The following is a 26,653-nucleotide window of genomic DNA, read 5'->3' as shown; positions in this document are numbered from 1 at the left end:
ACACACAGGGGACTGCTGTTTGAGAAACCAATAGCAGACAGATGGTGTAATGATGCTCCCGCGTCACTCACAATCCTGTCTGGGATGGATCCAACGCGCCGTCTAACAGAACCAGAGAGTCTCCTTACCAAACACACACACACACACACTTTGTCTAAAGCAGCCCAATCATCAACAACTTAATCTATTTTCCCAGTCACACACTGACATGAATACTGTATGTGATGCAGGCCCCAGCAGCTATACTGTGAAAAGGCCACACAGCAGAGCATCATGTGATTTACAGCAGAGTTTTGGGTCTGACGACAGATGGCAATAAACCAACACAAGCTTATTAACACTTCAGTCTAAAGGTGCAGTCAGACCAGATTTCAGCAGGTGAAATTTACTTGTGTTGTCTGACAAAAAGCAGGCGGGACAGGAAATAGTGTGGGCAGGGTTGTAAACAAACAGAGGGAGCTAGCCAGGCTAGCAGTCCAACAACAGCAGTCCACAAAGTTGTCAATTATACAGCAGTGGTAGGCGAATAGCGGCCCACGGGCCAAATCTGGTCCACCAACAAAAATATTTGGTCCCCCAACAGAAGCGAAAGTTTTCCATTTTACAATTTGCATCACAACTTTTGCATAATTTTTCACAAATCAGTTGTAACAATGTAAACACAAGGCTTATGTAAATCCCAATAAACATGACCTTGTAACAGCTAATAATAATCAATGATTTGCGCGCAAAGCACACATTTGCATATGTGAGTAATTTTTTGCCAAACAACAAAAGCTGCTGTAAGTCTGTTAGCCTTCACTAACAAATGGGGAAAATTAGTTTTGAGTTTTATAAATCTGTTTTATTCTTAAAAGAAATAAAATACTCTGACAACATATACGGCTGTGTCTCCACTGCGCCTGTAAAACTACATTGGTCTGCCATTGAACAACGCTGAAATAAACTGGCCCACGGTTGAACCTAATTACTGACCCATGATATACAGCTTCTCATCAAACACTTTACTGCCATTACTCCCTGTCACTGTCACTGCACTCACAGCGTCCAAGTAGCATCCTTCCTTCTCTGCTGCTTGTATTATTTCATCATGCAGTTATAAACATTTAAATAAATTAGGTATTTAAGCATATCATTAAAATCAAATATAGTTTTTATAAATCACATTTATCTTTCTGAAAAACGATCACAACCAGAAAGATCTTCCTCACGTCCACCTCTCCACTCTCACCTGCAGTTTTCTACAAAAAGCCAAGTCTTCCTTCAAACTCCAAACGATACCTCAACTAAATGAAGGTACAGTCATGTTTCAACACTATATATTGTGTGGCAGCCGTTCCATGGGTGGTTAAGCCGAAAGGGAAAACTGGAGCACAGCTTTCTTTCATTTATCGATCACCAGGTGAAAGGACGAGTGACAAAGAACTCAGATTCCAAAAGCAGCAGTTTCACAATGTAAAGTAAAACAAGTAAAAGTCCTGCATTCAAAATTTGACCTAAAAATACACATTATATTATCATCAAAATACATACTTTTATACTTAAAATCAAGTATCAAAGTGTTATATTAATTCTATACTTATCAATTACTCATTATGGATAATGGCCCCTTTTAGACTGTTGTATTATTAAATATTATAATATTATTATTGGATTATTATTAGAGATGCGTGCATTTTAATGTTGTAGCTGTCTGAGGTGCAGCTCATTTTAACTACTTTATATACTCTTGGCATTTTAATCTAAAACAATATATCACATTTTCTAAACATATTATAGGCTATGTTTTATATGTAAAATAAAGTATGAAGTAAATATAGCTTTCAGATAAATATAGTGGAGTAAAAAGTACAATATTTCCCTCTGAAACGTAGTGGCGTAGAAATATAAATCAAAGTGTACCATTGTACAATAATTGAATAAATGTACTTGTGTCATCAGACAACACTCAAGCTATGAAGACACCTATAAACTAACAACAATAAAATACTTAGAATAAAGAATAAAACATGTGAACATAACCTTGGAGGAAAACACCATCTACTGTATCTCTGCCTGCTCACATGCTGCACACACAGACACTGCTGCTGCACCCATTTGATTTCATTTTACCCTGATGCTCGCTAAAGCAGGAAAAAGGCAACAAAGCTGCACTTAGGGTCTGTTCTGGGACTTTCACAGGAAGCTGAGGTGTGAAAATGCTCCACAACACAACACACTTCCCTCCTGGGCTGGGCAGTTTGCCTTCAGAGTGGGGATTAAGAACATGAAAAACAAGGACACTTTTCAAGTATTTCTGATTAACAAAATACTTAGAGAAATGGCAGAACAAACAGAAGTGATGTCCTTCAATATTTTGCCTTTCCGTCATTAGTTTTGAAATAAAAAGTGACTCACTGAACAAGTGCACTGGGAGAAACAAGCATGAGATGCAAGGGTGGTTGAGTGAGCCAATGCAGTTAAAAATGTTATGACTGCGACCATCTGGGACTGGATGGGCTGTTTTGGCTCAAGCTCTGCTGCCACATCTACAGTACTTTCACTGTACTGATAAAACCCTGACTAAATAAAAACATTGGACAGAACAAGAAACTCAATATTTTTGCCTTAAAAAAAAACATGAAAATGTCACGTTGTTGCGGGAAGTAATGATACACAATGCTTACTGTAAGAATTGGTCATTTGTAGCCTTCACACACGCTCACTCACATACACGACAACTACACTGTCTCAACTCCTACAATCAGCACACTGACAAAACACAGCTCCCCGGCATGCAGTAGTGAGGAGGTGGCTGGTTTCCAGAGAAAAAAGGCGATGAGTTGAAATGAGTGGGAAATAAACAGGGATGACAAGGAAACAATGAGCCCTGACAGCAGGGTTCAATCTGCAGTAAAACGTTCCGTCAGTGTTTTACTATTATATCTGATGTTTCTGGATTAATATTACTGCTGCATTAATGTGAATGTTGCATTTTACTGCTGTAGATGTTTAAGGTTGAGCTAACTTTAACTGCTTTATATACTGTTGGGTAGTTTAATCTACAGCAATGCATCATGGTCTATAAGATCATCATATGTTTGTAGCGTTAAAAAAATCTAAAAAAATAAACTTTTCATGAGCTCCGAAAAACAGCCTGTTTTCAGCTTTGTGACAATGCATTTTTCAGCTGATCCAAGAGCGGTTTTAAATAGTTTGTTTTTTTAAGATGTAGGAGAGTTTTCTAAACCCATATAGGAACACTTCATCCTTCAGTTTATCAGAAACATTTACATTCAAAATCACAACATTTGGAGATAGATGGTTTTCACTGGACAGGAGGTTTATGAAAAATTGTAATCTGAAAAGCAGCTAGTAACTAAAGCTGTCAGACAAATGTAGCAGAGTAAAAAGTTCAGAGAGGAGGCACAATGCAAATACCACCTAGAATTTTTAAAATAGTAGAAATGTAATTGTAGTGTTAATTATTTATAAATTAATAATAACAGGAATGACAGCTATAGGAAAAATAATGTCAGTATTAGTAACAGAGCCAATAACAACTGTAGTAGCAGTTGTTGAACAGGAACACAGGGGCAGCAAGTGGCCCACAACCACAGATCCAGACTCTGCAGCTCCGGAGGCAGAAATACCTGCTGAAAGTGACAGAAGGAGAGAGGAGAGAAACGAGAAAGCACAGAACTACAGGAGAGAGATGATGTCGAGTTAGTAACATGCAGTAATGGGATAAAAATGCATACAGATGGAGAAGAGAGAAGGAGAGAGTAAAGAGGTGCATCATGGGAAGTCTCCCTGCAGTCTAGGCCTATAGCAGCCTAAGGGATGGTTCAGGGCTCACCTGAGCCAGCCCTAACTATAAGCTTTATCAAAGAGGAAAGTCTTAAGCCTACTCTTAATGTGGAGATGGTGCCTTTCTCCTGAACCCAAACAGGGACCTGATCATTTAATACACCGAACAAGAGAGAGCAGGAGAGTGAGAGAAGCCATTGCTAGCTGCTAAGCTAAAGAACGGTAGCTAGCAAAAATGAATAACGTGTAAACTGTGGGATTAGCGAGAAAGTTGTTAAAAGAAGGAGAGAGCTATGAGTGCTTGAGCAGAACTAGTGTACGTTTAAATGTATTGCAGATAGTTAGTCACTGTAATGAATAATCGAACAAAATTAACTGTGATGAGCTTAGAGCAGCAGAAATACTCTACTAATAAAACACAAACACCGGTGACCGGAAATGAGACGATATGCTTACCGCAGCACAGTCCCATTATATTCAAAAATGTAGACATCTCTGCGGCCGATATCTTCAAAACTCAGCAATTCACACCAAAACAATCTAGATGGGTAAACAGCAGCACTACAGGTGAGAGGAAAAATATGTATTTTTGATTTTGGGGTGAAATGTCGTAGTTCAGCTCCGGTTTGACTTAACTTTAACAGGCTCAGTTTTTGAACTGAATTAAAGTGAAAAATGTGCTCAGAAAAAAGGAAGAAGAGGAAAATATGAACAAAGGAAGTTAAAAAACAAACAAACTACAACCTAAGAAAAACACCACTTTGAAGCTTATTGTAAACTGAAAAGCTGAATAAACTCAAGAGCAAGTAATGGCATTCTTGCCAGTCTGAGAAAGTGTCATTAAACATGTGGTGCTCATCAGTTAAAAAGGCACATTAAGCTACTAATTAGCCGATTGTATTTCTTCTCCCTCAGGGATCTGCTGAGTGAAGAAATTAATAGTCAGCACTGTGGTCAGGGAGCCAAAGCAGAGCTGCAACTCTTCATCTACACAAGCATTTAACTCAAGTGAAGGCCAGTCAATTAAAAGCTCCTTGAGGTTTATACTGTACAACAACAGGGTTTTTGACTTCTTTTCAACTTAATACTCTTAATATAACTCATATTTTTAATGTAATGATTGTCAGACAGAACATTTTGTCAGAAAAGTGTCAATTGTTTCTTGTGGTGTGTGAAACAAATACAGTTTTGTAAAAATGAGGTACTAAACAATATGTCTGGAATAAACTGAAGACATGAAGACCCTCAGGTCAGGTGTTTGATTTGTGTGATTTTTTCTTAACACGTGCCTGAACACATTCTGCCTTCAAAACCATTAATCAAATATTAAAAGGTGAAAAATGCCATTTCTTTTCTTTATTGCATTCATTACATTGCAGGATATCTATTGTAAACTAAACTTGCAACCACATTTGATGTACAAAGAATAGGTTTTTTTCTTACTTCAGATACATAGATGCTTTCATTCACCATCAATTTAATATTTCCGACTTTCTTTCTTTTTTGCCTAAATTTATCAAATTTAGTCTCAATCAACTAGAAATTGATCCTTCCACCAGCAGGGGTCAGTAACACTCCACAATTGAGTTGGACCCTGTTGGAGCTGCTGTATCTCTGTAGTAAACACAGATATTAAATTGATATAGTTTCCCAAAATAAGTACTAAGAATGTTTATTTCTGTTTACGTTGGTTATTTTGTGCCTTTTTGCCACTGAGGACCAATCTTCACTGATGATCACACATTTTCAAATGAGACTTGTTATCCAACAATTTCTCCTTTCATTTACTCCTCTCATCCTCCTCCAATCAATCATTCTATTCTAATCATATTATTGCATTTGTTTGTGTCAGACCTCAGCACCTTCGTTGTTTCCCTCACAGCAGCTACATCCTCCTCAAACGATCCACACACCCACAGTGGATTATTAATTGTTTTCTTCATGGTCCTGTTCACCACATTGTTGCCAAATGTTACTTCATTAAATATGTGTCAGTGTGTATCTTTACCACCACATGTTTTCTAAGCCAATACTGCATGAGTTTGTATTAACATATTTTTCAGGTGGTCTTCACTGTGGGCCTGTCTCTGTCATCTTCATCATTTGTTTTTTGGTTTGCCTTTATGATTCTTGCCCTAAGACTAATGTCAATACAGATAGGCTATTGCAATCATTTGGCTGGAACTTTACCAGAACAAAATGTATCATTGGACACAAACATTGGTGAGTGAATGTTTGCTTCCTTGATTCAGTCTTTCACTTGCAGCTGCACTATTAACAAGAAAAATAAGTTTAACCTTTTTTTAACCATTTTTCTTATTTTGTGTTTTTACTGTTTCCAGTCTTTTTGGCTTGTTTTAAAGGAATAGTTTTGGGAAACATGCTTATTTGCTGACAGCATTTAGCCTTCATTCATAATCTAATTTGACTATTATGCAGGATTTCCTGATGTCCAATTGTACAACACGTTAGACATGGCAATGTTTTTCTTCAGAAGCCTTTTGGTAATTTAGGTTAGAACTGATGCTGAGTTCTGAAAAATACACACTAAAACATGAACTTTTCCTTTCTTTGTGCTGTGGCACACAATTTGGCTCTGAATTTGCATTCCTGATATACTAGAAAACCCATTACATATCAGGCCTATTTTGTTAATACAATGTGTACAAATTCCGTAATGCCACGTAAATCATGACCCCCGTCTACATAAGCTTATTATGTAAACAAATGAAACACCCAGTCAGCTTGCTCCAACATGTGACGAATTCAGGCAGCTTTCCAACATCTACAAAGACAGCTTATTAATTATGTAAGTCTCTCAGTTTCCAAACACACACACACACACACACGTCAGATGTCTAGTGCACAAACAAGGATAACTGTAGAGTCTAAAACAAGTCTTTATTGGTCAATATACAGAAAGCAGTGGGATGACCACTAAAGAGAGAGAAATCCCAACCATTTTGTTTACAAAAAGAAAAAGAAACAGATATATAAAATAACTGTCTTGAACATTTTTACAGGGTTTGTTTTTTATATGTAAAAGAATCTCTTCTCTTTAATCTTTCAGAAGCACAATATGACAAAGGGGGACGAGGGAAACAAGGCAGTTGTTTCACAATGATGACATCACGATCACAGGTGCTTAAAGGCCAACAGAGGGAGGGGCAAGGTGAACAGGAGAGTATCAGTTAACGAGCTCTGGGGGAGTCTCAGACACTGATACCGTCTGGACATGAACAGGTGAGAGGTGATTTCTCTGAGTAGAAATGGGAATGTCAATGGAATTTGAGTTTTTGATCATTTGAATGCAGACACTCGTGGAATTACATTTTGTCTGAGCAAGTTTCTGCAATTATTATGCTACAAGATGGAATTAATAAATAAAGTCTCCACTTCTGCTTGTAGTTCTGGTGAAGTTGTTCAGGAGTGGAGACTTGATAACTCCAGTAAAATAAACAATCACTCTGCTTCTTTTCTCCAGCATTTAGCTCTGGGACTTTTCACCTGACTTTAATGGGGCACTCCACCAATTTTACACATCAGGTCCAATTTTCAAATTGTCAAAAGGAGGGTTATCTTTGCTTGGACATGAGTCACATTTTTAACATAAGCTTGCATTACAAACTGGAGGCAAGTCAAAAGACCTGGGGCCGGTTTCACAAAGATATTTTAGCCTGGTCTGTAGTGTTAGGTCTTAATTTTGCTCTCAGATTTATCTGATGCAAGTTAGACAGTTTCACAAGAATAAAGTCTGACTGATTTTACTCTAGAAAGTTAGCCACCCTACCCCCAGGCTAACCCAGAACTAAGAGCCATGTTTCCATGGTAACAATCAGTGACACCTGCTAATCAGCGGCACCGAGTGACGAAAAAAGCAAATACATGGCTCATAATTTGTGGTTTTGCTAACGATGTTGTGGAGCAAGTAAAGAGAAGGGGAAGAGTTTTGAGTTTAAGAGAGTCGAGGACGAGTTAGCAGAAATACTGAATCCTGCCACGTTACCAAACCGCATCATCTCAGCTCTGCTAAAGGTCTCTACTGTGTGGAGATTTTATGCTACTGGAGGTTTTTTGTATTGTCAATCTTCTAGAAGCAAAACATTTTCTGCTGGAGTGAACAGAGGTGAGCCGTTTGACACAGGTGCTTGGTCAGCCGTGTTATTTTGTGACCCATACTAGGCACTAAAGTCAGGATATCTCAGTTGCAATTGTGCCCCTTTTTCAAATCTATCTTCACAAGTCCCCCAACATTATGGACTATATAGTGGTCTTTTATACTGGGCCCATAATTGCATAGAGGGCTCCCTTTACTATGGAATTAAGAAAGGAAAGACAGGATATCAGTAGCATACAGTAACATCTCTATCATTTCATCTGCTGAAAAAAGAAAGATAACTGATCTAACCCTAAACAGCAAGGGCTACAATAAGCCACAGTGACAAACAAACAGGCTTTAAAAAGCCATCAGCTCTTTTATTTCAAAGAGTATTTTAACTACAATCAACCTTTTCTATTATCTCATTAGCTGATGGAGTAGTGATCATTTTGGCTTTAAAATACTTTTCGGAAACCAAAGGTGGAAGATATTAAACAGCTCATAATTTTGCTTTGTATATAAATCAGGACAAATGTGAAATGTTTATGGTAAGAGATAAGGAGCTTGTTTCTCTTTAGCGCCCAGGAAACAGAACCACAGCACTGTGATGTATTTAGAGAAACAGCACTGATCACACAGACCTCAAGGACAGAAAAGTGTCTGGTTTGAGTTAAAGATGAGAACAGAGGATATACACTGAGTGACAGTACAGCTATGTTATACCTACTATATAGGCCAAAGGAATTTTTATGGATACATTGACTGATGGATATGTATATGGATACATCTCGCTGCTAAATCTGTTAATAACATATCATCTTGCAGACAATCTAAAAATAAACAACAAAAGTTATCTGAAGACACACGTAATTGCAAATATTAAATGTTGGGATAAAAGCCCACATTATCTTTGTGTTAATGTAAGGAGTGGAGATAATTGGTGTCACTATATTTAAGATCTGACTCATGTTTGTTGCAGAGTTTGGATTCAATGTTATCAGCAAAACTCCAGCTAATTCTGCACATATAATGAGAGGACTGTGCTTGTTTGATATTCATCATATATTTTGCTTCATCGACTGCGATGTGAATAATAATGTGCATACACTACAATGTTTTCCAGCACTGTGGGTCTGCAGCTGATTCTGTAGTTCTGACTTTGTCCAGCAGAGGGAGATGTTTCATCAAACATGACAACATTGGAAGATTCAAAGTGTTTTTTTTTTTTCCAGCAACAGAATGTAAATAATTTTTATCAGATTTTGTTTCTGTGTGCGTATGTGTATGTGTAGTGAGCATGAAGGATGATGTGTGTGTGTGTGTGTGTGTGGTTGAGAGAGAGATGAACATGTAAAGAGTGTTTGTATATGTTCTGTAAATGTTAATATGTGTATGTGTGTGGTCAGTATGTTATGGAGGAACTGTCCCACTCTAGTTTTCCCTTCTGCTTCCTCTGTTTCACCTCTTCTCTCTCGTCTTCTTCCTCCTCCTCTTCATCACTGTTGTCTGACTCAGCACTTGTCAATCCTCCCACCTGTTCCTCCTCTTCTTCTTCCTCCTCCTCCTCCTCATGTTCTTCTTCTACCTCTCCATCAAGTGCCTGAGCTCCTTTTATGTTCTAGAAAACAAAGTGTGAAGATCAGCACAGATCCCAAATCCAGTTTAGAGGCAAAAAATGCAATTGAGCTATTTGTTTTTAGATAAATCATCTTCTATCCTACATTCAGCCCTTCTAGTCTTCATACTGAAGGTTAAATTAAAATGTCATTTAACCTCCATGGGGTTAACAGTGATGGTGAGTGCAGAGTTGTCCCAGTCTTCCTCAGGGTCTTTGATCCCATCCTCGTCTTCTCTGGATCCTTCCTGATGTGTGGTGTGGATCCTGTACACGCCGATCACCACAATCACCACCAGCGCGGCAATACAAACCACAATAACTACTGTGGCTGCAGGAGGTGCTGCTCCTGGAGGAGAAGTAGAGAGGCAAAAGATGTGTGTACAAATCTATATTACATTATGTTACATTATGTCTTATTTTGCTGTTGGCCTGCCTTCTTGTATCCCTGTTTTCATTTGGATTTTTGCGTCTACTTCAGTATTTTGCTCTAAATGAATCTGTTTGTTTAAACAATGGTTAAAATAATTATGCATACATATTCAACTAAGTCTACACATACATGACTGTAGATCTCTGACTGTTGGTGTCCAACCTCTGGCTTGTGGTAACAGTGGTACCCCATAATGTACACCATTTGCCTTCTGTGTATGATCTTTAATCTAATCTTAGCCTTAAATAAAAGCTCCTCTCTTCACAACCCTCATCTTATTTTCTGTTGTTTTGACCATCATTCCTTTCAGCTATGATCACATTTTACTCTTAAATTTGATTGCTGAGATCATCTCAGTTAGACAATGCTTTACAACGGAGTAATCTCCAGTTTAATCATCTTCTCTAAACTGCTTATTTGAAACAGAAAACGAAGACACACAAATGTAGATGCCCATTACAATCATACACTGCAATGTGAAAGTGGATCTGAGTCCAACTCTGTGCAGTAAGAACAGTACAGTAGGTCTAAGCTGAACCTGTAGGAAAGAAAATTTAATAGAGGTTTACATATATGGACTGTTAGATAACTGTTCACCTTGTTGTATTTGTCTTAGACGGCAGCATGTGACAGAAAAGCAGCTGGTATAGAATAAGTACACGATCAGCCAGTTAAAACATCATTCATCATCTTTACAGCACCAAACTTTCACTGCTGAATACAGTTAAATTACTTTTGTGGCTTACCTGACATGTGTGAGTTCATAGTGTGTAACATGAGTGGGTGATGGATGGGTCTCATGTACTGGGGTTGGGCAGCCATATGATTGACATGTTCCACAGGTGCTGAGTGGTGAAGAACACTGACCTACAGAGGCGGGGACAAACCATTATCCTCAGGAAAAAGAAGGTGGACGATCATTTGTGCAACCACAAAAATAAACAAAAATAAGAAAATAAAAAGACAATGTGGTATGAACGATCAAAGAAAAAGGAATTAACTGAGCATGGGAAACATCAATATTGATAACGAGTTAAAAGCAGATGGAGAAAAGGAGCAAGAAAAAGAGAGTAACAGATGACAGGGACTAGATAAGGAGTGCACGATATGAAGAGAAGAAAACAGTGAAAAAGAGCTGAGATATGGCGATTGAAAGACATCAAACTAACCTCCAAATTGAACTCATTGCTGGTGTAACGTCCGTTGAGTTCGGAGCAGGTGAGCCTGAACCTTCGCTCACTCAGGGTGGCAGGTCGCCAGTTCCTGTAGCGCACCTGTCTCAGTGCCTGCTCATAGTGGGCCATGGAGTCCACACCTTTTTACACACAGAAAAACATGTTATACTACAGTTTACAATATGTCATGTAGCACTGTGTGTCAGTTTGTAACTGTAATATGTTATGACAGGAGCCTATTTCAGGGACCTTTTCAGCTGTCTCACTGTATAGAGAGTGAATGTTCATCTTCAGCTGTATAAAGGGCACGCCATTTTAGAGATATTCTTTAAGATTTTAAGATGGAAAGATGGTGCCTTTCATGATGTCTTCCCACCACGGAGCATTAGTGCCACACATCACTACTCTTATCAGAGTGTTAACCCCGCCTGCCATATATTGATATTCCATATATCCATATAACTGTGGATAACTACCATATATTGATATTCCAGAGGTGGAGTTGGTGGCATCCAGGTGTTTTCCCAACAAAGCACTGTGATGAATCTCCAGACTCTCTCCCTCAGGATTCAGTTCTTCCCCAATTACCAGCACATCACAGTAGTCTAGGTTATGCATCACCTCCATCACACCTAGTCTGCGGGCTGTGTACATGGACACCAAATTACAGAAAGATTAGTTATGTGTGCAAGTAGCTTTTAAATGATAAACTACCAAATATCCAGAGAACATAAAGGCAAAAAAGTTTGTAATTTACTTTTCACTCAGAATAAAATTCCTCCCTTAACAGAAATATAAAAAACACATTTTCTGTAACATTAACTGAAACATTAATACAAGGCTGCTATGACATGAGAGCATCCTAACAACACAGGCCGCCTCTCCACTCACATCCACCGAAGCTATCCCCCTTCATTACTGTGCTGGTGATGTGAAGCTCTTTGAAGGGTGCCACACCCAGCGGGCCCCGCAGGTCAGTGGCAGGTCTGACGAGTCGATTAGATCCTGTGATGGTGATTCTTGGTTCACTGGGCGGCAGGACCATAACTACTGCCTTGATGTCTGGGATGGAGAGACACGTGTCCTCCCCAAAACACCTGACCCACACACACACACACACACACACAGAAGAAAAAGAGGGGAGAGAGAGGTTACAGGACGGGACAGCACCAGTGTTACTGCTTCACTGCTGATTTGTTTTGATTTAACAGTATCTGTGTCGTGTTAGCTTTTCTATGTATTTGTGGCGTTTTTGTCACAAATGATCATAAAATGCAAAAGTAACATTTCTTGTTAGTGAGAAATACAGCTTTTTAATAGTCTGGATGGGGAAATACTGTTGTACCCACAGTTATAGGATGAAGGAAAAACATGGACAGACAGAAAGCATGTTAAATCTAAAATTAAAAAAAAAACCTAGCACAATCAAAGTTAAAGTTTGGGGGAAAAAACATCTTTAGTTATTTTTTGTTAGAAGTTTAACACTACTGCTTCATCAGGACTGTGTGGGTGTGGCTTGATGAGATTTGACTGAAAGTGGCCTGGCAACATTAGCAAACAACTCTAACCCTAACTGTCATTAGATTTTGATTCAAATGTTGCTCAATCTTGATTGGTGCCCACTTCAAACCAGTAAGAAGAGCAAGGACAACAACACAAATACATATCTCTCATGTGAAATAACAAAATGGATTTTAAATTTGGCAGAAAAGGGCCTTTGGCAGTTTTCAGGGCCTTTAAGTTGCATAATTTTGTTTGTCCAAACATTTTCCAGTAATGGGATGATAACTGATTACCACTTCTAAGGTTACTTGAGTGCCAGAACAAGCTGGTGATAAACCGTTTTTTGTTCCCCTTTTACATCATGCCAGTTGCTTTAAAAATATACACAGATGCATGCTAATTCAAAGGATTTAGTTACATGTTAGTTACATCCACAACTGTGGATAACTAACTCCCAAAGCTAAGAAAAATCACATAACCGAGATTCCTAACTGGGTGTCACAACATTAGCTCCATGTCATGATCAGGAAATCTGTTGCAAACAAGAAACAGTGTGCCAACCACTAGAAAATCATCTTCTAATTCGACATTATTATTTTCAAAGTTTGTTTTCAGTTATGGACAGAAAATGTTCATGTACTTGATGATTACAATGTTACGCCATGGACGCTGAAATGATTTGGTATTTGGTATCCCCATTTATTCTTAAGAATGTATTGCATGTACAGTATGTATATTTGGCAAAATTTCAAAAAAGTAATTGCTTATGGTTTCTCCACATGTCCTGGCAATCAGTTTGATTGTTCTGAGCTGTTTCAATATCCAGTATTTCAATACTGGACTGGCGACTGTTTATAAAAAAGCCAAAGGAATCTAATTTAGGGAGCTTTGCTACCTTCTTCTCCTGTTGTGGGTACTTCTTTGAACAAAGATATATGTCAAATGTGTCTTAAGTTATTAGCAGGGGCCCTTTCTCCACCCAATACGTTGTTGTAGGGCCTGCTCTCTCAATAGGCCCTCCCACCTCACTGGGCCCCAGTGCAACTATACTGTCTATATTTACGCCCCTGGCTACTAGTCAGGACTTGTAACTCAGAGACAAGAAACACAGCCTTAAAGAAGAATTTTAAAAATATCAACAATGTGTAGTGGGACTACATGTTATCATTTTTGCCTCAGTCACAGACTGCAGATTCAACATATCTGCTGAGTGTATGGCGGATCCATCTGTCTTTATCTCGAGGGGAGCTGTGAAGTGTTGTTCAGACTTAGACAGCCTCTATTGCTGCTCCTCGAGCTCGCTTCACTTTATCGACCAGCCCACGTCTAAGCTGATTTGACCTGCCTGTGTTTCCTGCTCAACAAATGAACAGCCGCTGGATGGGTGTGGAGACGGGAGCAGGCATATAAACAATATGCTGTGAAACACATGAACAAGTACTCCCGTGCACACATGCACCGCATAACTAAACACACACAAACTTGCACACGTGGGAACACAAGTTGCGTGAGGACGAACAAATACTTTAAGAGTGAAGAGAAGCAAGCAGAGGCAGACACACACTTCATCACACACAGATGCAATCAAGCATTTTACATTCAATGTGATGCAGTTTAGTGCTTTGAGAAGGGCCGGGTCAGCTACAGTAGGAGACTTGTAGGCGAAATCCAAATCAGGACTGGGATACAACAGGAGTTTATTTACAGTATTAGCTAGTATGTAAGTCTGTAGTTGTGTCAGGTGAAGTCATTGTAGCATGACAAGACACGAGAGAGTTATGAAATGTAATGGCTCCAAAAGACGAAGTGAAGTATTTTCTCTGTCATTCTACTGTTAAAGGTACACTTGGTGTTGTGTTGTTTTATGATTTACAGTTGACAGTATATACAGTACACATATATGGTCACATCATGTGTTTCCGATTACACAATGAGAGGAAAATAAATCCAGTTACGCCCGCAGAAGCACGTTAATGGGTCAGTCGATTATTACCTGTCCATTACCTGTCCAATGGAGATTTTGGCCTGATGGTGGCATTAAAGAAAATGTCAGGGGGGTCACCAGAAAGATTGGTATTAATCCTTTGAATATCCACAGCAAATATCAAGGAAATCCAGCTATTTTCATGTTATGTTGTTGTGGACCACAGTGTTTGTAATTTGATTCCATAACAATGTGGGTAGCAGTTATTTTGCTTTTGACAAATGTTGGACAAACAGACCGACTGACATCACCATTCTTGGGATCTGTGGCTATTGGGCAAAGTGGACAGAGTCAATTAAAATCAAATTACATCCAGAGATGGATACACAGAAGGACACTCAGAGAAAAACAGACAAAAAAGAAACAATGAAAAAAGAAAGACACAAAACGCACGGAAAAGTAGACACTAGCAAGATGGTCTTTCCATTCACCAGAAGGCTTAATGTCCTTAATGGCCAGCTGGTCTGTTTAGTTTTTACTCTAATGATCCATCCTTTGCCATCTCACCGGGAGTTCTGTGGCTTAAAGACAAAGACAGACAACACATCTAACTGAGCCTTCCTCAAATGCTTTAACTGCCTCTCCTCTGGTTTGTAGCTTATGTGACCATCTACCGGACTTAAGTTGACCATCTTTTTTTTTTCATTATGTATGCCTCATTTCACACTAGTGTTCTAGGGATGATTATAGACCTCACACTTTATTCAAACAACGATAGCTCCCTCAAACAGCATACCTGCAAAAATATTAATCTGCAAAGTGTCTAGTAACTATACATTCCCATTCACAGCAGTGCTCAGTTTCTTTAACAAACAAAAGAGGAAGAAATCAAACAATAGGGACCTCCAGGATACATTAAATGTGCAGCCGTTGTGCACATCAAGGTCCCTGTATCTCCCAGCGACCCACTGAATGTATGAATCAAAGGACATATCGAATTGTCTAATGTTAGCTAATGCAGGGTGACATACTGTACACAAGAGTCATATCTACTGTACCTTTCCACTATACGGCCTGTGTAATGAAATACCTGGCAGATAAAATCTACTTTAGTCAGGGTAACCTAAATATGCAAATACACACACACATACACACAAACAAACAATATGAAACAGCAGATCTGTACTTTTCAATGGATCTTCTACTGTATCCATTGGCTAAGTTGTAAATAATAATATAATGGCAGTGATACAATACAATATAATAGGATGAGAGACTAGTAGTATTTATTAGTTGGAGAGTGTGAACATGGAAGTCTATACTATTTTATACCATGTGGTAACAGGAGTGTCATGGCAAAAAACGCCATCCTTTGTTGGATTCTCACTTGAATGGTTGGTTAAATTTCAATGTCTCTGAATCTGATTTAAACATCACAGAAACAGAAAATCTAAAAACCTTCTGAGGTGGTAAACAGCAAAGAGAAAGGTTTAAGATGTGCTCTTGAGCAAAGCCATAAACTCACAACCTCTCCAGCAGAGCTACTCAGTGACGGCGACTGAAGTGGACAAAAAAATAAAAAATAAAGCCAAAGTCTGAGTGAAAATGCATCCTGCAAATATATGTGCACTTACTGTACTGTGGTGGCGATGTGTAGCCGGCGGAGGCCTGGCGTAGGGAACTGGCGAGAGTTAATGTAGGAGACTTTGGTCATGGCTGTGTTGATGCTGTCCAGATCCTCTCCTTCCACCACCAGCACAGACTGGGCGGGGTTAAAATGGAACTGGACACAACAACAAAAAAAATGGATTTGTCCTCAAAGAAACTTCCAATGCAGATTGAAAGCAAACATATGAATTAAAAGTAAATTATGAATTATGAGTGTCTTACTTCTTTAGTACTGCTAAGGTGGTTGGCAGTTGCTACTGTATTCTACCAACCAAGGACTGAAAGTGTGGAGTCTGTGTGTGTGTGTGTGTGTGTTGTGTATTGGAAACACTGCCTCCATGTTTTCCACGCACCTTGATGTCCTTAGCAAGGCTTTCAAGGGAGTTAATATCAAGGCCTTCTTTGCAGGCCTGCAAACAGGAGATAACCTTCTGGGTTTCAATGCGGCCTGGTCGGATTGTCAGACCTGACAGGCTGCCATGGAAATACTGGGTGAACCTAGGGGTCGCGACCTCACCACCTAATGGAAGAGGAGAGGAAGGAAGAGAAGATGAGAGGACCACAAGCAAGAAAGGTGGAGATGTGAGATATGACAGGGTTAATAGCAGAAGTGGAGAAGTGAGAAGTGGAGCTAAAATGGGCAGTTGGACAGAAACAGGTTACAGGTTGTTGTCACAATGTCAGCCATTTCCTAGTCTCACATTTTCCCCTGCCATGTACTAACTCTCCTGTCGTTTCAGATCCTGCCACTCCCACCTGCCCTGCAGTAACCCCTGTTTCTACTTCCCCATCAGCCCAGTAGCATGTATACCAGCCCACTTCCTTTCATTCGCCGCCAGATCGTCTGTTGTGCTTTTTCCTTCGCGTTCCAGCCATTTTATTTGCCTGTTATGACCCCCTGCCTGTCTTTTGGACTCCTGCTCTCTAGCCTGATCCCCTGTTGGATACATTTTCCTCATCTCCCCTGCCTGCCTGGTTTTGACTTTTGCCTGTTTTTGACCTCGAGTAAACTTGAACTTTTGGTTCTCTGAGTCGTGCTTTTGGGTTTAAACCTGTTTTAACTGAGCCTTTACAGTGTAAAAGAGACAACAACATGTATTATATATGTTTCCAAGGGAAAAGCACACACAGTTTGCTGAAAATAACATCTGTGAATCTGCTTCAGAAAAAGCTTACAAGACCCAATGGATAGCAAGCTATGAAGAATTTAGAGGTTATTTTTCCCCAAGTCTACAACGGAGGTAAGAAAAGAAGCATGCAAAACCACTCTGACAGTAGTGTAGACAGGAAATAAATGTAATTGAATAATATTGACACTGACATTGTTAGAGTGGGAATGTAACTAAAATGGAAAAAAACCTGTTACCATGCAGGAAATGCTCATAATCACATCTCTGGATTTTGCTTTATGTGTGACTACACCCACTAAATATGTTGCGGGGGCAGGTGGCAACATATATTATTAATATATATTATTGATTAAAGACAAAAAGCTACCTAAGAATAGGTCGAATAGCACAAATATAAGTTAGTCTGCAATACTCAAACAAATATTATATGATACACTTGCAACACCTGGCACAACTGCAGATATTTCGACACTTCTTGTCGGGTTTATGCATCGAATTTGATGTACAAGTTTGACAGACGGAATGCGTGCTTGACCTGAAATGTTCTGCAACTGCCACAGAGAGAAATAAATTCTTTCATGCAAAATAAATGGAGCCTCTAGTGAAGGCCAACACATTCTGTCTGTGTGCAAGCTTTGCAGTCCGTGGGGTCGGCTCCATCACAAATTAATTCAAGCCCTGACATCTTTTTAAGAGTGTACTTTTTTCAGATTTTCCCGTAGAACCGGCCAGCTCTGCAGTGTGGTGCAATATCATCACTTCTGATGAAAAGTGTCATTTCCACCAAATTATATAGGTCTAGTTCACTTAACACAAATTACTTTCAGGTCAGCTATGGCTTATACTTTTCGACACAGTCTAGCTACGGGTGACATTCAGGTCAAGTTTCCTTAATGCAAATAACAGGAGAATTGAATGTACCTCAGCTTCTATACTATATCAGTCAATGGAAAATACAAATATGTCACAGAAGCGTAATATGAGCTCCTGGAAAATAACCTTGTTCTTAAAATTACACATTTACATGTTTGGGCAGATTTAAGATGCATTTTGAAATTTAAATAATTTACTGTACTGTAATAACTGATTTTGAAAAGAATAATTGGTGTTGGTTCATAATAATCAAATCAAGCAAAAACAAAAAATGGACAAATTTCTTAGAGGTATGAAACAATCACTATATTGTAGTTTTGATTCACTTGAAATAATTTCCCATTCATCACCAATAAGGAGGCATTGCTTATTTGATTACATGATTATTCTAGATCCTTTGTCAAACATATTTCCATTAGCGTGATTGTTTATACTCCTGAACTAACCATATTTCAACCTGCTGCAGCAAAATCTCCTACTGTCATACTGAATATGTGTTCTGCAAAGTGCCTGAATGTTGACTAAATCATTTTGTTGTTTAAGGTTACTAACCGACTTAATGACTGGACTCTCCTTGTACTGAACTATTCTATACAGCGAGGCTCAGGGGAATGGCAGACAGTACCAGCAGATTATTCTGAACAGCAGTTACCAGCCAGCTGGCATGGGGCTGGAGGCATCTACTCTCTCAGCTCTGTCAACGTGAATCATACAGGAATTTATACATGTAGAGTTGAGAGCAAGATCCTGTCACAGAGACACCTGCCTTCAGCATGCTAGGCAACAGGAGACTTAAATGTACACTGTACATTTTAGTGAGGTTGCAATAGTTCTCCGACAGTTTTGTAAAAACTGCATTACATATTGAGAGTAAGAGTTGATATTTATAACTAGATAATTCGTTTTCAATATCTGTAGAGGGTAAGAAGAATCTTAGGCTGCCTACACCACAATATTTTCATAACATCTTGACTATTAAATAACTTTAGTATTGTTTTTGATACAGATTATTGCTATATTTGTTGTCTTAGATGCTCCTTCTCCTTTTAATCAGAGCACCAGTCCACTTTGTTATATGTTTATCTGCTAGAGCTCTGAGGTGCAGAGGGTGGACACTGATGATGCGATGAACAATGGTGCCGTTTTAGGATGCAGTGCATGTTCTCCAAGAATCATTAGGACCAACAGCATACGATTTGTAACAACCACCTGTTTGTTTTGGGACAAGGTAAGCAACATTAAAGCATCTGGTATGCTTTCAAACAGCAATCTTCTATCTTTGTTCCCAACTTGGGTATCCGATCAGCCCATGAGCTTTATGACACTTATGGACTGGTGTGTATTCATTCTGTGTATGTATGCAGGGTCTGCTGAGCCACAAGTCCAAAAACAAACACTAACAGTAACAGTAACAGCACGGCTAGAAGTCCTTCTGGCTTATGTCGCCCCCATTTCAGTAATCGTGACTGTTCTCTGCTGCAAGAGTTCAAAAGGTCACACCTTGAAGCATTTTTGCTATTTCACTTCATGGAGAATATTTCACATGTAGATCACAACCAGAGCATATTAACACATTGCATAAAAATAGTGTATTGTTGAGCTTTGTCGATAATTGACTTCTAAAATGCTGTGGTTGCATCTTAGTATATTGCTTTAACATAATACTACATCACACGCATATTAAGATGATGTGGCAGCCCCAGAAAGCAACCTTCTAGAGCAATTCTATACCTTCATTTGCCACAAGAACATTTTCTATGATGTGTGCTTTTCCCCCCATGTCTAATGTCAAACTTGCAAACATAAAATAACTAAAGTTGATTAGAAAGCTCTTTGGTTTTATTTAAAATAACAAAACTAACAATCTTGTGTTTGTCACTCCCTGTTTCCATCAGACGCTGTGTGCTCTTAAGTGGCACAACCACAAACTACAAGAACTAAGAATATTTTATTATTAGTTCATATTCTCATTCTTTATACCTGCCCATGCATTAGGAACAGACAAGGTGAACACCGTGTTTTTGTGATGACTGAATTCTGCCCTTTAGTCTCCTTCTTCATCTCTCTGACAAATGCATTGTTAAAAGGTCTTCAACAAGACAATATCTTTGTGATTGAATGACTAAGTGAGAACATGCCTGTGTCTAGACGTGCATATGTGTTTTTATAGATTCATAAAAGAGAGAAATGAATAAAGGGGTGGAAGGAGAGGAAGTCACAAACATGTTAACATATTGGAGCTTTAACAACTATGGTCTTTTGTAAGTAAGCAGTCAGTGCTGATTCACATTGAATACCTCTTTATTAAATTAAAACATGTTCATTTTAATTATTATTTTGATTTGATGCAACATGAAAAAACCCCACTGTAATCCAAGTAAGTAAATCATAACTGTATTAGTATCCCATGTAAAACTGAAAAGTTTTTGAAAAATGTTGCACATTTTCACTCCTTGGGCTTATGCTGTAAAAATGAGCAGAAATGAAAACATGAAAAATATTTTGTTTCTGTCTAATTCTTTGGCTAAAGGCTGTATAGACCTTGTCCTTTTCATTGTGGTTCCCTTCGATTATCAAGCTATTGATCCCAGGAGTTTCACCTTGCTTTTTTTCTTACTTGTGAAGGCATTCAGATACACACACACACCGTCACAGACGTCATCAAGTGTGAGGCCCAGAGTGGTATGTATTATTTTTACTGCATCAGTGTGTTTTAAGTCAGTTCATCTGCATATCAATATTTTAAAGGTTTGAGTTATTCAGAAAATGGCTCTTGAAAGGCTACGACTTGTCAAAACACAGGTATAATAACACAGGTTATCAATAACATTGATAACCTGTGTTATTATACCTGTGTTTGACAAGTCGTAGCCTTTCAAGAGCCATTTTCTGAATAACTCAAACCTTTCAATAACATTGATAACTGCTGCATTTCATTTAGGTGTTCCAGCTCCTTGTCTCTTGTGTTGTATGTGCTAGCTTAATGGCATTAGTGGGACACCTTAATGGAACAGAGCAATAATTAATACTATTAGTTACACCTATGCTTTTCCTGCTTTGACGAGAGGTCTAGTGGATTACTTTCAATTTGAAAAAAAAAAATACAATTTATCCTTGTAGTAGTGCATTGGGATATTAAATATGACTGTTCTTTTCACATTTAACTGCGTGCTAAAAAATTGCCAAAAAGTAGCACATTGTGCTTCTACTTTAGCTGCAAATTATTTAAAACTCACTGATGGTATATGTTGACTGATGCCTTTCATTATCAACGTAAAATCCCCAAGGCTCTTGATGCCTACTCTGTGCTTCGTTAGTTACTGTAAGGGTTGCTTTGAAACTTCACACCCACTTTCCTGTTGCACATGAAATGAGATGACAAACACACATTTCCCATCCAAACACAAGAACATCTTGTTGCTACAGAAAACTGCTTAAAAAACCTCCAACAACGAACCATTTTCTTGTTAATAACCTTGTATGGCGACAACACACGTCTTCTTTTTTTGCTTTCAGGGCAGTGAAAGTACAGTCTGAATTCCTTTCATTCCACATGTCTCATCATTATGTTGTTGATTGTGAGGAAAAAGGGGATGGAGAAATGAGAGGCTGAAAGGCAATCTTGCTCGCTAATGGCCTGCAAAGTTATCAGTTGCGGCTTAGTGAAGCTTAAAGCGGCTTCATTGGGATGTAATAGCTGGCAAAGTTGTCCTCCATTCACTCTAGCTAATCCTTCCTTCAGGGCTTTCTCTTACAATCAGAGATTCATGGAAAGAGGCAGAAAGAGAGGGCTGTACAAAGCAAGGAAGAAAATGATGACGACAAAGAAGAAAATTGCAATCAGCCGCAGGATGAAAAGAAATTTAAACGGCAACCAAAATGCCATCAGGAATGAAGCTTTGCATGATGCTGGCGAGTGTGATGCGCGTGATTTAGGCAAGCTGCAGAACGGATCACTACTGTCTCATTCTGGTTTCCTGTAAAGCACTTTTGTGTAATTATTCAAGTGATAAACATGGCAGCAGGGCAGCTCTTATTCATTCCAGTGTGATTGCTACCCGCTCTTGTTCCCTGCCGCTGGAACTGACACACAGAATTTCCTGTTTGATACCCACTTGGTTAGTGCCTCTCCATTTCAAAGAAGAAATACTTGCAGCCCCGGGGCATAAATCTTAATCTCTTTATTTATCTTAACAGTAAGACTCCTGCTTTTTCTCTCTGTGTGTTTGTGCTTCAAATGTAATTTTCTTTTGGCTGCTGTACGTCTTTGTTAATGCCGTTTCTCTATGTTTGCCATATGTCGCCATCCCTTTCCAGGCTGTTCCCCCCTTTGCGTAAAATTACATTATATATACACTTTATGCATTTTTGGTCTGTTCTCAGTTCTGTTTCTGTGCCAAGTCATTATTTTCCATCTTGAGTATTGCAGAATTTCTGATCAAAATATACAATGCTTTATGAAACAATGATTTTGTTTTCTTTTATGGTAGTGGTACAAATGTAGGTTATATTGCAAAATTCAGTACAATAGTACTGTTTTATATTTAAACAAAACTGCCTGTGAGAATGAAAAAAAAAACACACTTAAAAACAGATGAAGGGAGCAAATTAGGCCCTCTGGAAAAAAGTAGATTTATTTCCTTGACATGTGCATATATACATATATAGTAGGCCTACATATGGGTGACAAATTAAAGAAAAAACAAGTGTCTTTGTAAGCCGCCAGGACAGCTTCAATGCTCTTTGGCATAGATTCTGTTTCTGGAACATTCCTCCAAAAGATATTCCCTCATTTGATTTATTTATTTATTTTTTTTACCCCTTTGTTTTTGGTTTCACATCAAGCATTTACAATACTAAAGCAGTTGTAACTATCAATATGCAGTCATAAACCAATTACATAACAGAGCAAACTATAGTGCTTTCAAAAGAAGTGACAAATATGTTGCTTCTCCTGTACTGATGTGGCTCCCTTTTGTTAAAAAAAAAGAAAAAAAAGGCCTATAAATAACTCTAATAATTCTTTTATGTGGAGCAAATAAGCACCATAACCTCAAGCTGAAAATCCTTCTGCATATATAACACCTGTCAAATTATAGTATAGCTGTAAAGATTCCCAACCATTCTGGTCTGATTTCAGTTTCTTTAATGCCATGGACAAATTTCTGCATTACTCTTAAGCTACTGTAAATTTTTAGACACACACACACACACACACACACACACACACACACACACACTGACCTTGCCAGCAGGCGCCCACGGTGAGTTGCGTATCAATCTTTGAGGTATGAATCGGCCAGTCATCCGTCACCAGGTACGGTTCATAGGTCACACCATCAACAAATAGTGTCACTGCAGGAAATTCCACGTTGATCACATAATAGTGCCATTCCTTGTCACAGATCTGTAAAGGGGACAGAGAGGTTATCATGTTATTAAAGGGGACCTCTTATGCTCATTTCCAGCTCTATATTTTTATTCTGGGATTACACTAGAGTAGCTTTGCATGATTCACAGTTTAAAAAATAATTATATTTCTTACACTGGCCCTTTATGCAGACCCTGAAACAAGCCGTTTTAGCTCCTGTCTCTTTAAGGCCCCCTTCCCTAAAAGTCCACTTTCTTCTGATTGGCCAACTTCCCAGAAGCCTGCCAGGGGATTGTGAGTTGCTGTAACCAGTTCTCTTTATATGCCCAGTGCTGTGAGCTGCACACTGCATCATTGTGTGTGTTGAGCTCGCTGGCTATGACAGCTACAGTAACTTAGTTTGGAAAATAACGATATGGGTCATTGAATTGGATTAATTTATTGTCTATCAGACCACAAATGAGACAAAATTTATGTTGGAAAAACAATATTCGTTGCTGGAGTGTAGTGTTTCTGGGGGCTGGGCCTCACTGCTTACAAAAACACACAGCCTCTATAACTTTATTCACTGATTTTGGTGAAACTGGATCATATTTTATGGAGAAACTATTTTCTGGTTTTCCCTCTGATGTCCTTCGGCTGGTCTGCCTCAACTCTCAGTGAGTTTCCTGATGGAGCGATTGCTTTAAAGTAGCCGCTAACTGCTGCTATTGTAGCTACCATTAGCTTGTTAGCTCAGTTAGCCATGCAGGTAGTGGTCCTTTTAGCTTAGCTGACTGCCCAGACTGGGAGCTTGGAGCCCCGAGTGAGTGTTGGTGTTTACAGCACTAGCGCAGGAGCTTTGGACCGCCAGGAGGAGGAGGTTTTCAGGCCCAGGCTCAACTAGCTAATGGGATTGCCAGGTGCACGGCTAACAAAGTTAAAAGTAGCTAACAGTAGCTACTGTTATGAGTACTTTGACAAAGTTTAATATGAACATCCAACACTGTAACATATGTATGACAGATAGAAAGAAATAAGAATAAGAAAATATTGCTGGTTTGCACATACACGAAAGTAGAGCAGCTTAAAAATACATGACTCCGGCAACTACATCTCTTTTTTGGGGGGTCTTATTTAGGTAAGGAGCATTTTTCCGTGGAGGATTATGTTTATAGGAATGCCGTTATGAAGATGATGTTTACTCCAAGCATGCAGCCAAAACTGAAGGCGCATCCTTGAATGTTCCCCGTCTTTCTACCTTCAATGAAAGAGACGCAACAAATTCCTCTCCTCATCTCTGGATCATTTGTTCCCTGTCGTCAGACAGCTAATGAGGTTTCCGTCTAATGAGCGGTTCATTAAAGGCACACAATGAGTGACAAACACGGCTGTGGAGGACCTTGAGTTTCTTTGATTATTTGGAGAACACACACTTTCCCCCAACCTGGGCCACAACAATATGTTAAAATGTATTTGCTACTGGCTTTAGGGGTACAACTAATGATTATTTTCATTATCAATTAATCTGCAGATTATTTTCTCAATGGATAAATGTGAAAAATTTCCCAGAGCCCAAGATGACACATTAATTGTTTTGTCCAAACAACAATCCAAAACCCAAGATATTCAGTTTACTATCATGTCTAACAATACGCAGAAAATCCCCACATTTGAGAAGCTGTGAAATGTTGGCAATTTTGCTTGAAAAAAGGTTGAAACGATTAAATGATTATCAAAACAGACTAATGGATTAATTGTCAAATTGTTTCAGCTCTACATGCTATCAAATCATTAACTACAGTGTGAAGCAGAATTGAGCAATAACTTGAGGTTTGAATTCAAGTCCATTCAGTCCAGCAGCTGTTAATAAAACAAGAATATAGAAACTGTGGTTCAGTTTGCACTGTCAACTCAGTGAACCTGACATGGCTGGCTGGGGCCTCCCTGTGTGGAGTTTTTTCCTCCCAGAGTCCAAAGACATGCACAGTGAGAATGTGTTTTGCCTGTCTATATGTGCCACTCTGCGATCACTTCATGTGGGATGGAAGGTGAAGATGCAAATGATTCCCACGTCTACGACCTGAGAGCGTTCTCATGATGGGACAACTCGAGATGCTGGACAACACAGTTGGTTGTGTAAGGGTTAAATTGACGATATAGCACTTCCATACATTTTGGCTTATCTGTTTGCCTTCTCAAGCACGTCAGTGCCCTAGTTGAATATATCACAGCTTATCAGAAAAATCTTTTGTAATTATGACTCGGATGTTGACATGAATCCCAAGCTATTTAGCTATTTATAAGTCGGTAAATAGCTAAATAAACTGGTAATTACGGTAACTTTGACATGACAAGAATGCGGCATTTGCTCTGTGATTGACTGGTGACCTGTCCTAGATGTACCTTGCTTGGCTTCAGTCCACTGACACCCTGAACAAAACTGACAGGTAAAGAAAACGGATGAACGTAAGATAGAAACTATTACACCCAGGGTAGACTGCGAAGATTCAGATCATGTTATGTTTTAGACATTATATGCTGTGAAATGGCTAAATAGAAATACGTGCTGCTTTCAACCTATTTTACAAGCTCAAAGGATGAATGACACATACACAGGGAGAAGTGCAAATATTCTCAATTTAAACCCCTGCAAGTGCACTTCCTTTTAAAGTGATATTTACAGTTTACAGTTACAGTTATGGCCATAGCATCTGTTTTTCTGTAATCGGTCTGTGTGAAGGATTCAGTTGAATACACAGTAAACTATTTATTTGCACTGAAGAGGAGAATATCTGCAAATTTGAGATGCACAGAGAGGAACAGCAGGAAAGGATACACCATTCAGATAGATTTCCATTTTGTTAGATTTCTTTCTAAGGCTCAGTGGCCACACACACAAACACATACACACATTGGTAGTTTATTCAAGCTGTGATATGAACTAATGCAGTTGAGCCCTGTATTGGAGGTACCAGAAATCTCCAAGGATGCTCAATTTAGAACGTAGAGTCTCACCCTTTACGAGTGTGAAGAGACAGAAATTCCCCACAGGATATCCCAGACTCCCCTCCCACACAGTCTCACATCTCTC

The 26,653-nt window shown here is 38.9% G+C and overlaps 1 protein-coding gene across 3 annotated transcripts in view; it reads right to left on the bottom strand.

Annotated features, from left to right (window-relative positions):
• Positions 1–6,671: 6,671 nt before the first annotated feature.
• The window catches only part of clstn2a (calsyntenin 2a), a 157,617-nt gene continuing 137,635 nt past the window's right edge, over positions 6,672–26,653 (bottom strand). For all 3 annotated transcript variants that reach the window (XM_044219519.1, XM_044219521.1, XM_044219522.1), the window contains 9 exons: positions 23,454–23,616; positions 16,560–16,726; positions 16,173–16,321; positions 12,003–12,208; positions 11,588–11,755; positions 11,106–11,251; positions 10,683–10,803; positions 9,662–9,852; positions 6,672–9,506 (listed from right to left, as the gene is read on the bottom strand). In XM_044219519.1, the coding sequence (XP_044075454.1) occupies positions 9,291–9,506; positions 9,662–9,852; positions 10,683–10,803; positions 11,106–11,251; positions 11,588–11,755; positions 12,003–12,208; positions 16,173–16,321; positions 16,560–16,726; positions 23,454–23,616 (1,527 nt within the window). In that variant the 3' untranslated portion in view covers positions 6,672–9,290. The remainder of the gene's footprint in view (positions 9,507–9,661; positions 9,853–10,682; positions 10,804–11,105; positions 11,252–11,587; positions 11,756–12,002; positions 12,209–16,172; positions 16,322–16,559; positions 16,727–23,453; positions 23,617–26,653) is intronic.

The sequence above is a fragment of the Siniperca chuatsi genome, linkage group LG13, assembly GCF_020085105.1.
Source record: "Siniperca chuatsi isolate FFG_IHB_CAS linkage group LG13, ASM2008510v1, whole genome shotgun sequence".
NCBI classification, from domain to species: Eukaryota; Metazoa; Chordata; class Actinopteri; order Centrarchiformes; family Sinipercidae; genus Siniperca; species Siniperca chuatsi.
Note: the sequence above shows the minus strand (reverse complement) of the source record. Positions and strands in the feature narration are given on the sequence as shown.